This window comes from Mustelus asterias, chromosome 11, assembly GCF_964213995.1.
Source record: "Mustelus asterias chromosome 11, sMusAst1.hap1.1, whole genome shotgun sequence".
Taxonomy (NCBI): Eukaryota; Metazoa; Chordata; class Chondrichthyes; order Carcharhiniformes; family Triakidae; genus Mustelus; species Mustelus asterias.
In genome coordinates this window covers 31,887,877-31,901,204 of record NC_135811.1, presented here as the reverse complement: position 1 = coordinate 31,901,204, position 13,328 = coordinate 31,887,877, and the positions used below count along the sequence as shown (strand labels likewise).

General features: G+C 43.4%; 1 protein-coding gene across 1 annotated transcript in view; it reads left to right on the top strand.

The window, feature by feature from the left end:
- Positions 1 to 8,656, top strand: part of cpxm2 (carboxypeptidase X (M14 family), member 2) — a 182,947-nt gene extending 174,291 nt beyond the window's left edge. Inside the window, exons 13-14 of the mRNA XM_078223391.1 lie at positions 4,994 to 5,093; positions 8,406 to 8,656. Of these exons, the coding sequence (XP_078079517.1) occupies positions 4,994 to 5,093; positions 8,406 to 8,656 (351 nt within the window). The remainder of the gene's footprint in view (positions 1 to 4,993; positions 5,094 to 8,405) is intronic.
- Positions 8,657 to 13,328: the final 4,672 nt, after the last annotated feature.

Below are 13,328 nucleotides of genomic sequence, written 5' to 3'. Positions count from 1 at the left end.
TATTGTGTTAAATCAGATAGAGCTGTCGAAAAGCATTTCTTCATTTTCTGTCTCCTCGTGAATTTCTGGGAAAATGTGAACTTTATACATATTTTCATTTTGAAACAATCTCATGGTAATTCTCAAAGGAAAGTGGATTTGTGATAATGACATAAGCAAAGGAAATGACCATAAAATAACTCAAAACACTCTCTTCATGTGGACAAGGTGCTGCAATGTTTGTGGAAGCAAGGTTACCATCATAAGTAATACCTTGCAGTACCTTAAGGACATTTTCTCATCATGATAAAATTATAATAGTTACCTCATCTTCCATACTCATGCCCTGCATATAAATCATTGCCTTTACATGTAGTCGAGGTGCTGACCCAATTCTCTCAATGTTATAATACTGTGATGAAACGTTAGTAGAAGCTAGTGTTGACATTTCCCTGTTAGATTTTTTTTGTGATTAAAAGAGTATTAATATTCATGAGCACCTATTTTACTGTGCTACTGTCTGATGAGTCACTTATATTTTGAGGGCTTGAATTTTGACTATTTGATCTAACCTCAATCTAAACTTCAGAGTGGAAATACTGAGGTGGAAATTTTAGAGTTACCAGTCTTCAACTCTAACTTCAATAAAGATAAAGGTAAAATCTCCATAGTCCCAGATGACCAGAGGCTGTTCTCCCTTTTGAGGGGGAGAGCTGACAGGTGGTGATTCAACCTGAGGATCGCCGCACCTCAGGCAAGGGGCAAGGTTGAGAAAGTAGGGCCTTCATGAATAACCTCAGCCCAGTAGGGGAATTGAACACGTGCTGTTCGCATCACTCTGCCTCATGAACCAGCCTTCCAGCCACCCAGAAGTTCAGCAGAACCCCAACAGATAACACAGAAATGGTTATATACATCCCTTCACCAGGATTCCTTTGTTACTGTGGGAAATTAGGACAAGCCCCATAAAAATTCCAAATTGTTATCTCTTTCACTTCTGTCAAGGTCCTACATCGAGCACCACCTCCACACCGGCAGACATCAAACATGAAGTTGAGTTTTTAAAATCTATTCAGGGGATGTGGGTGTCGCTGGCTAAGCTAGCATTTATTTCCTATCCCTAGTTGCCCTTCAGAAAGTGGTGTTGAGCTGCCTTCTTAAATCACTGCAGTGAGGTGTAGGTACACCCACAGTGCTGTTAGGAAGGGAATTCCAGGATTTTGACCCAGCGGGATTTTTCCAAGTCAAGGTGGTGAGTGACTTGGAGGGGAACATCCACATGCTGGTGTTCCCAGTATCTGCTGCTCTTGCCCTTCTGCATGGTAGTGATCGTGGTTTGGAAGTTCAGCCGAAGGAACCTCGGTGAGTTCCTGCAGTGCTTCTTGTAGATGGTACACATGGCTGCCACTGTTTGTCGGTGGTGGAGAGAGTAAATGTTTGTGGAAGGGGTTGCAATTAAGTGGGCTGCTTTGTCCTGAATGGTGTGGAGCTTCTTAAATGTTGTTGGAACTGTACTCATCCAGGCAAGTGGAGAGTATTCCATCACATTCTTGACCTGTGCTTTGTAGATGGTGCACAGGATTTGGGAAGTTAGGTGGTGAGTTACTTGCTGCAGGATTCCTTACCTTTGACCTGTTCCAGTAGCCACTGTATTTATATAATTAATTCAATTCAGTTTCAGGTCAATAGTAATCTCCAGGATGTTGATAGTGGGTGGATTCAGTGATGATAATGCCGCTGAATGTCAAGGGGCAATGGTTAGATCCTCTCTTGTTGTAGATGGTCATTCCCTGGCAGTTATGTGGCACTAATATTACTCCACCATTTGCTGATAACTGAGTTTCCTCACATTTCATTTTTGCCTGTCACATGTTAGTTAGTCCTCTCCCTCATCTGTCGTGGGTAAGATTATTGCTGGATGAAAGTACTTTTTTTAGTATTAACTATGTCTGCAAAGATCTTTGTCCCCCCCAGTCTGACACTTCCCTGCAATTCTCTGTCATGCGAATATAAATTTTGCTCTCACACTCAATGCGCGCTCTACCCATGTCCAAATCTGTGTCTCAATCTACGCATAGTTATGGCAATGAGTTTACAATGAAAGATCGCATTGAAAATAGCACATTTTACTTTGTTAGGGTTTAACCCCATTTGACAGTAAACTGCATCTGTATTGAACAATGCACTGCCGTATTTTTTCACGCACATATGTACTGTTCGACTGTGTTGCTGATGTTTCATGGGGAGTTGATGCCACTGCAGTTAATTGTGTGGTTAAGACACATTAACCCCATCACCAAGTGCTGAAAGTTCTGTCATGACACAAAATATATTTGAGGAATTTACAGTGGCAGACTTACACTTTGCGGAATCCTGTAGCTCACCTTTGTTTCTGGGGGCCCCTCCCAATGACATCATGCCCGCACTTAGCATTTTAAATGCTAAATAGTTACTGGCCTTACTTTAGCCAATGTTCACCCCTCGTGTTAACAAATTATACCAGAATGTTAAAAAAGGTTTTTTTTAAGCTTTTAGAAATGAAATACATTTGATCAAACACATCTCATTTCATTGGACAGTAAATGCTCATTGAAAATGATATCATGATCCCACACAAACTGCGGCCTGCAGCCGGTTTAAAATCATCCTTTCAATATTTATCTGCTAACCGGTATTTCCTAACCTTCCGGCGCAGTTACATAATCAACAGCAGTAATATTATATGAGTCAGTCTGATCTATCAGAACTGAAACCACAGGTAACCGCTCACTGACTCAGCTTGCCCTGGGAGTAATGTAATTGTGATGTGGAGATGCCGGCGTTGGACTGGGGTAAACACAGTAAGAAGTTTAACAACACCAGGTTAAAGTCCAACAGGTTTATTTGGTAGCAAAAGCCACACAAGCTTTCGAGGCTCTGAGCCCCTTCTTCAGGTTCACCTGAAGAAGGGGCTCAGAGCCTCGAAAGCTTGTGTGGCTTTTGCTACCAAATAAACCTGTTGGACTTTAACCTGGTGTTGTTAAACTTCTTACAGTAATGTAATTGGCATAAAGAGCCCCACTTTGTTCCTGTGATTACTGCATCCACTGTTTGAATGAAAGCAGTGATACCGGGGAATAGGCAGGGGAATGGGGCAAAATCATGATGCTCTTCTAGAGAGCTGGTGCAGACATGATGGGCTGAATGGCCTCTTTCCGCACTCTACCAATGATGTGATTCACTCAAAAGTAGACAGTTTAAAACATTTGTTACAATATGGCAGACAAAAGGAATGTGGCAACGGAAGTTACCCATCTGTGTAATATCACCAACAAGAATTTCACAATCATCAGGGTCCAGAGGATCAATCTGAGGTGCGTTCACGATATTCAGAACTCAACGGATCAGCCCAAACACTAGGCTGAGCACAATACTGTTCCTCCTGATAATGTGACTTACATTGTGGGAGGGCAGCATTGTGCTGGGAATTTGCCATTCTGTCCGGGTTTATGCCTCTGGCCAGGCACTGGGAAGAGGAAACTTGGCCTTGCTGTGGGCTGTGTGCCAAACTGATCACTGCCCAGACCACCAGAGTCCCAATTTCCTCGGAGTTTGGCACAAAATGGGTGCAAGTCCAGCAGAAACATATGCTGCCACTATTAGCAAGGAAATTCAACTCACCTACGCATGAGGTTCCCCAAAATCAAATGGGTCTAAATATGAAACGCAGGCAATCGCACACCTTCAACTGCAGAGCCAGGGAGGACACAAGAGGAAACGAGGCTTAAATGCCTTCAATTTAAAAAAAAATAATAGCATTAACGAGGAGCTACATCGAGAAGGAAAATGCGTAGGACTTCAATTAATTCTGACTTACCCGGTTTGCAGCTTAGGGTCTAACCTGACAGAATAGCAGATAGGAGATAGGAGGACACAGCCTCGAAAGCCAGGGCTGCAATGGTGCAGGAAAGCTTGAGCCAGTGCCTGCCTTGAACCATCTCTTCCGCTGTCATCTCCCTGCCACTCTCCAACAGGGAAACACTCTGCTTGATGAGCCGCTCCAAGTCATCTTCCTTCGCTCAAATTCCTTCCATTCTTCATCCTCCTTAATCCCTGTTGGGAATCGTGGAACCCACTCTTCACCACCTGCTTTTTTCTCCTTCTTCACTTTCTTGGTCATTCTGGGGACAATAATAGTGCAGTTTCAGTGGAAGCCGCCACTACCACTGGCATGAGGAAGATGGCGGTAATAGTGGTGATGGGCAAGGTGGGTATAGAGCCAGGGTGAGCGTGGGAGCTTCAAGCAATACTGTGTCTTAGGCCAGTCTGGTGGGTGGTGCCACTTTGATCCCTTTGGTTTTGTCATTTTGTTCTTCTTCTTTAGTTCTTCTTTTCTCTTTTGGTGAAGAAATCGCCAAGGCTCTTGTTGTCCCACTCAACATTCTGGGTTGCTGGGAGTGGTACAGAATGGCCCTTAAAGGGGCTAGCTACAAGCCTTCATGGTGACCTGTTGGAGTCAGGAGTGGCCACTTACCCACACCCAAAGCGGCTCATCGAACAGGGAGTTGGGGCTGGATTGAAGCCGGACACTCACGATCATCCCGGCTCGGTAACTCAGAGGGACAGGGTGGCACAGGAGGGACTGGGAGATGGCCAGAGTCACCCGGATCAGGCTGGACAGAGGCACACAGAAGTGGACTTACAATGATTCTAATCAAGCCTTGCTCTAAGGGGACGCGATCAATCAGAGCCAATGTTGCTCTGCATTGTCTTACAGCAAATTCAGAGCTATCAAGCTCTGATTGGTGTCCCCACAGCCATAGGCATGCATGGGTGCCCCCCATTGGTTGGGACTGTGTGCTGTGGCAGAGTGTGTTTCACTGTAAGTCTGCCTCTGGGAATTTCAGGACGAAGGTTACAGAGTGAATAAATCTTTTGGCGCTTAACAATTATATTCAGTACAAAAGTTACAATAACAGAAGACTTATGTTTCAATATTTGTGTAATACAGTATGAGTTTTTTTCTCCTAATTAGGTCCATAGGGGGATCAAAGGAATAGTGCAGGATAAACAAGGCAGAGGAATCCCAAACGCTGTTATTTCTGTTGAAGGCATAAATCATGATGTCACAACAGGTAAGAAAACTTCACTTTTCCCTCAACAGAATTAGACCAAAATGCAGAAATGATCATGTAATTAAAACCTATACAATATGCAAAAATCTTAAGGGTGTCTCTTTGTGTTGGGGTAGCAGCAGATATCTCACAAAGGAAACTTAGTTACGGGATATGACTCTCCATCTTCTCAAACATCGAACAATATCTCCCAATAACTCACACAATTTCGTATGTGCTAAACTTCCAATTGAGGGCCAGGGTCCAGGCGTTGACAATTCTACCCTCTGCAGCAGAATATGACCTCAGCTTGCCCTCCAATGAATTATCCGCTGGGCTGTCTTCTCTATTACCTGTTCATCTATGCTGTGTATTTCACTCAGTGCAGATGCCTCTAACTTTCTATCCATTCCTCTTGTGGCATCGATTTCTGTTTTGCTGTTTGAAGAGTTGGATTGTCCATGATTCTTCAGCAGGATTGCCCTCCTCCAAGGTCTTCAGAAGGATGTAGAAAAAAAAAGAACAGAGAGCTCAGGTACCAGCAGAAATTTGGCAGAAGATGCACCACAAGGCTGTCATACTTCTTGAGTGTATGACTGGATACAAGAAAAAGGATGCAAGCAATCGGTTGACACCCTGTTGAGTGTGGCACCCTTGTCTCACCACCAGCAAAGTCCCTTGCTCTACCTGCCCCATTGATGTCTATTCTTGCTGCATTTGAGTGAGGGCTGGGATGGGTGCTGGGTCTTCTTGTTCTCTACTGGTTTGTTATGACCCAACTTCTCCTGCAAGAGTTAGTGCATGTCTGTTGAAAAGATTTGTGCTGATGTGAGAATCGACATCACATAGTGAGCAATAAAGTTGCAAGCAGATAGTTGGGAGGCCATGTGAAATGAGAAGGCAGTCCAGCAGAGGAATAAAATGCTCCATAGTTGTTTGTAGAGAACAGAAGATTGCAGCTTATTGCTGTTGTGAAGGCAAAGATCTGTATGTGACTGGAAGAAACAGAGTTGCTGAAGTGCATGTGTCATGGAGGAGGGAAATGTTTTAAGTGCTGTGGGAGAGATGGCAATGCCACAAAGGGGTGTAATGCAGAAAACCAGACAAGCTCGCGCTCACCCTGCTTAATATCCAGGTCAGGTCACTGAACCACCTCTGTCTCTGAACCCACATCTGGCACTGAACCAACTGCCTCAATGCCCTGCCTGCTTCACTGCCACCAAAGGCACGCCATCAAAGAAGTAAGGTGCTGTTACGTGAGACAAGTTACCGCACGGAATCCTTCCAATGACAGTGCTGAATTAAACTGAGTTCAGTGACTCCTTGCTTTAAGAGATGCATTTGTCCTTTAACTGATTGGATCTGGTGCTTGCTACAAGGTTGGGACCAATGAAAAATTCATCAGAAAAGAAAAGCCACCTGGGAAAACAAGAGGCGAAGAACTAATCAAGAGAATGATTCTGAAAACAACCGTCTTGAAAGGAAAAATGAAAAATCGAAGCTAATCACTGAAGCAGATACATCAATTTAGTTTCCTTTGCTGAAGTAGGGGTTGAAGGAGTTCTTTTTCTGATTCACTGACTTGCTCACTGAGATATTCAGGGAATATTCAGAGATATTCAGGGAAAGCTGAAATGAGAGAGTTGCATTTAGCCAAGTTACAGGCAGATGGAGATGGGGCAAGTGTGAAAGGCAGTCACTGATTGAAATTACAAGCTTGGGACATTTTAACTCCCAGGCTTCTTACAAATGCCACTGGCATTCTTGCTTCGCACTGCTGAGCTGGGCATGCAGAGCACAAGCCAGAAGGCAAAGTTCATAAGACCTGTGGCAACTCACTGGCATACAGGTGCAGATCTGCACTTCTGGTCCCATGTTTCCTAATAGAAATTGCTTCTCTGACTGGGGGTGGGGGGAGGAGTGTTCGCTCTCCCTTCCTCGCAGTTATCCTATTTTTTCCTATTTCTCCTTGCAAAGTTGAAACACTATTGCGGAGTTTTTGACGTTATTGGACCCTGATTTGCATATATGCACGAGGCTCTCACTTGCATCTGACTGGTTCTCCACGTGGACCAGCATGGTCCAAATCAGGAATCACTGAGAAGGGAGTGGAATATGGAGCCACCGCATCTTAACTGCAGGCAACTCCATTCAGCCTCTCTCCCCACCAAGACAGGGAGAACTAAAATCCATCCCAACTATTTTTTCAACGACATTGACCTTCCTCTGGTACAAAAGCAGCTCGAGAGGTTAAATAAATCACAAGAATATCTCAAATATAAGGCAAGAAGAAAGGAAAATTGAGAATGTGGGAGCGTGGCCCCTTTAAGGGGGGTGATCCCTGAGGGCCACGTGATCGGGCTAGGCCCATTGGAGAGTCAGCGCATTAAGCCAAGCCAATTGGGAGCAAGGGCGCCCATTTGGGGCCAGGGAGGAAACTCAATTGGAGCCAGGGAGCAGAGAGATGTGTCTTATAGTTCTGGCTGACGATCGCTGGTATATTTGGTAATAAACCCTTCTTAACTTGAAATCTTAATGAGTCACCTTAGAAATTATTACAGAGAAAATCAGGAAATTAAAAGTAAAATCTATCTATATATATATTCTATATGTATATTTATATGGAATCCAATTACCATTACTTGTTTTATTTAATCAAGCCAAAGAACATATAGAAAATTGACTGGGTATTTTAAATACTGGAGCGCGCTAATGATAAAAGGGGTGGGTTGACAAAGGAGGTATTCTAACAAAAGCTGAGGCAGAATATAGTTACTCCCACCATCAACAAGCCATACGGATTTCAACAAGAATGATGTCTTGGCTTGTATTGGTCAATATACAAGTAACAGTTCCTGGACTGTAAAAATTGATGAAAAGCAAAGTGTAAGTTGTGAACCACTTGCAATCATTAACAAAAATACACAGCATAAAAAAAGGCAAACTTTCCATCCTGAACAGAGTTTGGAGAGCACTCGAAAAAAAATGGTTGGCTGGTTAATCAAAGTGCTCCTGTCTTCTGATTCAAGTCTGATCATAAAGTGCTGTGGGGAATGACAGTCAAAGTTGATCTTATACCAAATGAGCACTGCCTTTTAATCCTGTTGACAAGATGAGAGGTCAGGTGACACCAGGTTATAGTCCAACAGGTTTACTTGAAATCACAAGCTTTTGGAGCTCTGCTCCTTCGTCAGGTGGACAAAGCGCTCCAAAAGCTTGTGATTTCGAATCAACCTGTTGGACTATAACCTGGTGTCATGTGACTTCCCATCTTGTCCACCCCAGTCCTCCACATCATGGCTTCTAATCCTGTGGACGCATCTTTTATTGCAGCTATTGATGGAGACTACTGGCGGCTCTTAAATCCCGGCGAGTACAAAGTCACTGCCAAGGCTGAAGGTTACTCGAGTGCAACCCGAAACTGCGAGGTGGGATACGACATGGGAGCAACACAGTGTCACTTTGTTCTGGCCAGGACAAACCTGTCGAGAATCAAAGAGATCATGGAGAAGTTTGGGAAGCAGCCAATCAATCTGTCCCTTAAACGGTTCAGGCGGGTTCGACACAGACGGCGCCAATTATAGGACATTCTTGTCGAGGGAAAAAAAGACCTTTCTAAATGATCACAGCCAAGATATTTTATATCAAATAACAACAAAACGTTTCCAAGTAACAAGATGCAATCTGGGTTTATGTCATTTGTGGGCACAATACTCAGTTCATTATTTTAATATATAACACATGCAACTTTAACACTATTCAGCACTTTCCTGCATGATGTAGTTAGAAAACTTGCCACACTGCTGCATACATGGAAACACTGGCCATCATTAATAGATAGGATTCATGTATCTCGCAAGGTTGTACCCTCAAATCTTCTGTAACTATTGGGAGTGTTTAGCTTGCTACAGTGTTACGAGTTGTACTGTAATAAATAGAATCCGAACATTCAAAAATTGACAGGCAGGAAAAGACCAGCTGTCCCATCAAGCCTGCCTCACACCGTGATGGCTGGTCCATCACGGTTAAACCTCACCCGTTACCTCTCACCCTCCCGCAGCTAACTACGCATCCACTACTGCCGCCAGGTAACCTCCAAAAAGATTTTTTTTAAATGGCCAATAAGGGGAAAATACTCTATAACGCCCCTCTCCAAACCCCACAGACAATGAAAACCAGTCTCAAAGATCACACGGGCTGAGTGATGCGTATAAGGGTGCTTATCTTTTACTTGTTGCAAAATCTCCCAGGAACTGGTCCAACTCCCTGTTGAAGGCAAGCAGAGGTTCAGGGCGGGATTTTCTGGCCATACTCACCCAAGGCCGGAAATTCCCGCCCGAGGTCAATGGACCTTTGCATGTTCCGCTCCCGCCCGTTACGATTCCCGTGGTGGACTGGACGGGAAAATTCCATCACACCAAGAGGCAGTGCTATTCAGAAGCTCACATTTCTCTTGGGAAAATTAAATGCCTTACTCCCAGTCCATTCTTATCCTTATTTAATTTAAACTCATGTCCCCTTGCTCTCCTCAATCTGTTAAACTGCAATCATCTATCAATGGGGAAGCTGTCTAGCCCTTGAATTATTTTTATAGACCTTTATCAAGCCTACGCTGCTCTAAAGCAAATAGATCAAGGTCCTTGAGCCTGTATAAATATCTGAGGCTCTTTGAGCTAAATATTATTCTAGTAGCTGTCCTCTGGATTGGTTCCAAGGCTACTATTCCGCCCACCATGTAGGAAGATCAAACTGCCACAGTGCTCTAGGTACAGTCTGACTAGCAACCTGTACTGTGTCACGATGATAATTTTGATTTATACTGATTTGTTCTTGTAATACAAACAGATACCCTATTAGTCTTTAGCTCCTCAACTTGGCCATGAACCTTCAGTGACCTTTGCACAATAACATGAAGACCATTTCTCCCTCAACTTCTTTCACTATGGTTCCCTGAAAATTATGAATGAATTCTGTGCTAGCCAAAAATATATATGATAAAAGAAAGCCTTGCATTGATCGACTACCTTTCATCACCACTAGAAAGCTCAAAGCACTTTATAACCAATAAAGTACTATATTTATCTAAATTTCATGTCATTTGCATATGGTTGGCCCACTCGCTTAGCACATCAAAATCTCATGGATCTGATTGGACCCCTCTAACCTCTTAACCCTTGCAGAGACTTTGGTGTCAAACGTACTCACCATTTTCCCAGGCCTGCTGTACAAGTCAGGAATAAAGTCCATGAAGCGTAACAGGTCCTGGACTAATCCCTGTGGATCACCATTAGTAATGTGGCCCACATCTATTAAGTACATTCTTTTTGGCATGGGGATCAGAGCAAGTTCCTGATCCAGTATTTCAAATTTCTACCAATGCATCAAGATTCCATCATGTGATGGTATTTAGTGAAAGGTATTTTATCAAAGGCTTTCTGGAAATCCAAGTGGACAACATCTATCAGATTTCTCTCATCAACTCGCCTAGTAACTTTCACAAAAACTCTAATCAAATGGAACTGTTGTGTTCTAAAATCTATTTGAGGCTTGCACCATACCTCCCTACTAACTGGCTTTTGGTGTATTCAAGTTTAGTCTGACAACTTTACTAAAGAATTGTACGTTGCAGAGGAGGACAGCCTGAAAGAGGCTTTCTTCCTCATTTACATAAGTATGGTTAGGGAGAGTCTACAAGAAAATGTTGCAGCAGAAATATTACAGCCTGTATTTACCAAATTCGCAATCTCTTAGAATTGCAGTTTACATGTTCCTAGTGACTCAGGTATGGTAAGCAGCAAAAGATCAGAGAGACTTGGTGTGCGTGTACACCAGTCTAGCATACAGGTGGATAAACAAGTTAAGGAGGTATATGGTATACTTGCCTTTAACAGCTGAGGCATAGAGTTTAAGAGCTAGGAGGTAAAACCTATGTAGAAGCTATATAAAACTTTGGTTAAGCCACAGCTAAAGTATTGTGTGCAGTTATGGAATCCACATTATAGGATGGAAGTGATAGCACTGGAAAGAGTGCAGAGGAGATTTACCATGATGTTACCTGGGCTGAGGAATTTTAGAGAGATTGGATAGACTGGGGTTGTTTTCCTTGGAGCAGAGGAGACTGAGGGGGGGGGGGCCAGATTGAGATGTATAAAATTATGAGGGATGTAGATAGAGTACACAGGATGAAATCTTTTCCTGTGGTGGGATCAGTGACTAGGGGCATAGATTTAATGTAAGGGGCAGGAGGTTTAGAGGGGATGTGAGGAAAATCTTTTTCACCCAAAGGGTGGTGGGAGTCTGGAACTCACTGCCTGAAAGGATGGTGAAGACAGAGACTCTCATAATATTTAAGAAGTATTTAGGTATGCACTTGCAATGCCAATGCACACAAGCCTATAGGTCAAGTGTTCGAAAATGGGATTAGAATAGTTAGGTGTTTGACTTGACCTGTGCTGACACGATGAATTTTGCGGCCTCGCTCGAGCAAGACCAGAAATTCCCATCTAAGGTCAATGGACATTTCCATTGTTCACCCCTTGCCCGCTCCAATTCTGTGGCGGGTGAGGTGGTAGAATTCCGGCGGATGGGCCAAAAGGCCTTTATCTGTGCTGTAGACCTCTATGACTCAATGACTGAAGTACATCACAGCCAAATGGCCACAGTGGATTCTGGTTTGCTCAGCATTGTTAGCATTCGGTTTTATTAGAACGGGCACAAGACACACAATGCAGTACTATATTCACAGGTCTTTTATCACAAATGGATAACTCTGTAGCAATGTGTTCAGATAGGAACTTATTTTATGTGACCTGAAGCAATAACTGAGGGTACATTTACATTGCAACTATTAGTGTGAGGCCAGTAACAGCACATGCCCCAGACAGGCAGAACTACATGTACATTGTCGAATTCCTGGCAGCCTTGTCCAGAGGATAGTTCCGGGCATGCCAGGATACAAATGTGTTTAATCAATATATAAACCTTTAAACAAGGAGAGGAGAATTTCCACACTCTAAACATTTAAATTGGGATTTGATGCCAGCACAATATACCTGCATGGAGTCCAGTAGATACTCCAGGCAGCATGAGGTTAATTCAAAGTGTTTCACGCTGTTCTATTCTGGAATCAGTTTGGGGTCTGAATCAGGATTTAAAACCAAAAAAGCACATTACACCCTTAATGAGTTGCAATGTAAAGGCATATTGCATTGAAATATTCTCCATCCAGGTGGAGGTTTTGGCACTAATATCAAAATGGCCATGTTTCTGGTAAACATATTGGAAAGCTGAGATACTTCTTTAGTTTTTGTCTGGGAATTGCATTGGATCTGGACCTGCCCCAGTGCCATCAGTTTACTGGTCATGCAGCAGACACCCTATTTGTCAAGGCAAGAGCAGCACGGTGGCACGGTGGTTAGCACTGCTGCCTCACAGTGCCAGGGACCTGGGTTCAATTCCCGGCTTGGGTCACTGTATGTGTGGAGTCTGCACGTTCTCCCTGTGTCTGCATGGGTTTCCTCTGGGTGTGATGGTTTCCTCCCACAGTCCGAAAGACGTGCTAGTTAGGTGCATTGGCCATGCTAAATTCTCCCTCAGTGTACTGAAACAGGTGCCGAAGTGTGGCAATTTTCACAGTAACTTCATTGCAGTGTTAATAGAAGCCCACTTGTGACACTAATAAATAAACTTCAAGCAATTTCCTGGCCCTTGTAACATATTTTTCACAGTTACTGGCTGGGAATTCTCCGTCCTCGTCCGCAGTGGGATTCTCCGGTCCCGCTGCTGTGAACGGAGATTTGACTGAGCGCCAAATTCTCCATTCTCACTGGCAGCGGTAGCGGAGCGTAACAGCCACTGTTATACAGCAGGAAAACAAATTAGAAATCTCTTCTGATCTCTTATTCTTGTGCTACATCTCCAAAGGTTGTAAATAACATGGCAAATACTTAAATTGAAAAAAAGGGAAGCGTTTGTTTACACTTAAGATGAAACAGTTGAGGCACCGCTATTGCAAAGAGTCACATGTGACTCTCAGTTCGAATGCTATTTCAGTCATTGTAATACAAAATTGATTTGAACTGCAGTAAAATGTAAAGAGCCAACAAGGGAACAGTCTAACAGTCTGTGCCTTATGGAAAATGAGGAATGCAGATTACATTGCCTCACAATATTCTTTTATTGGTTTTGGGCACAAACTATATCATTTTGATTTGTTAAGCATTTGCTGTTTTCAGTGGTTCCATCCAGATACTGTTC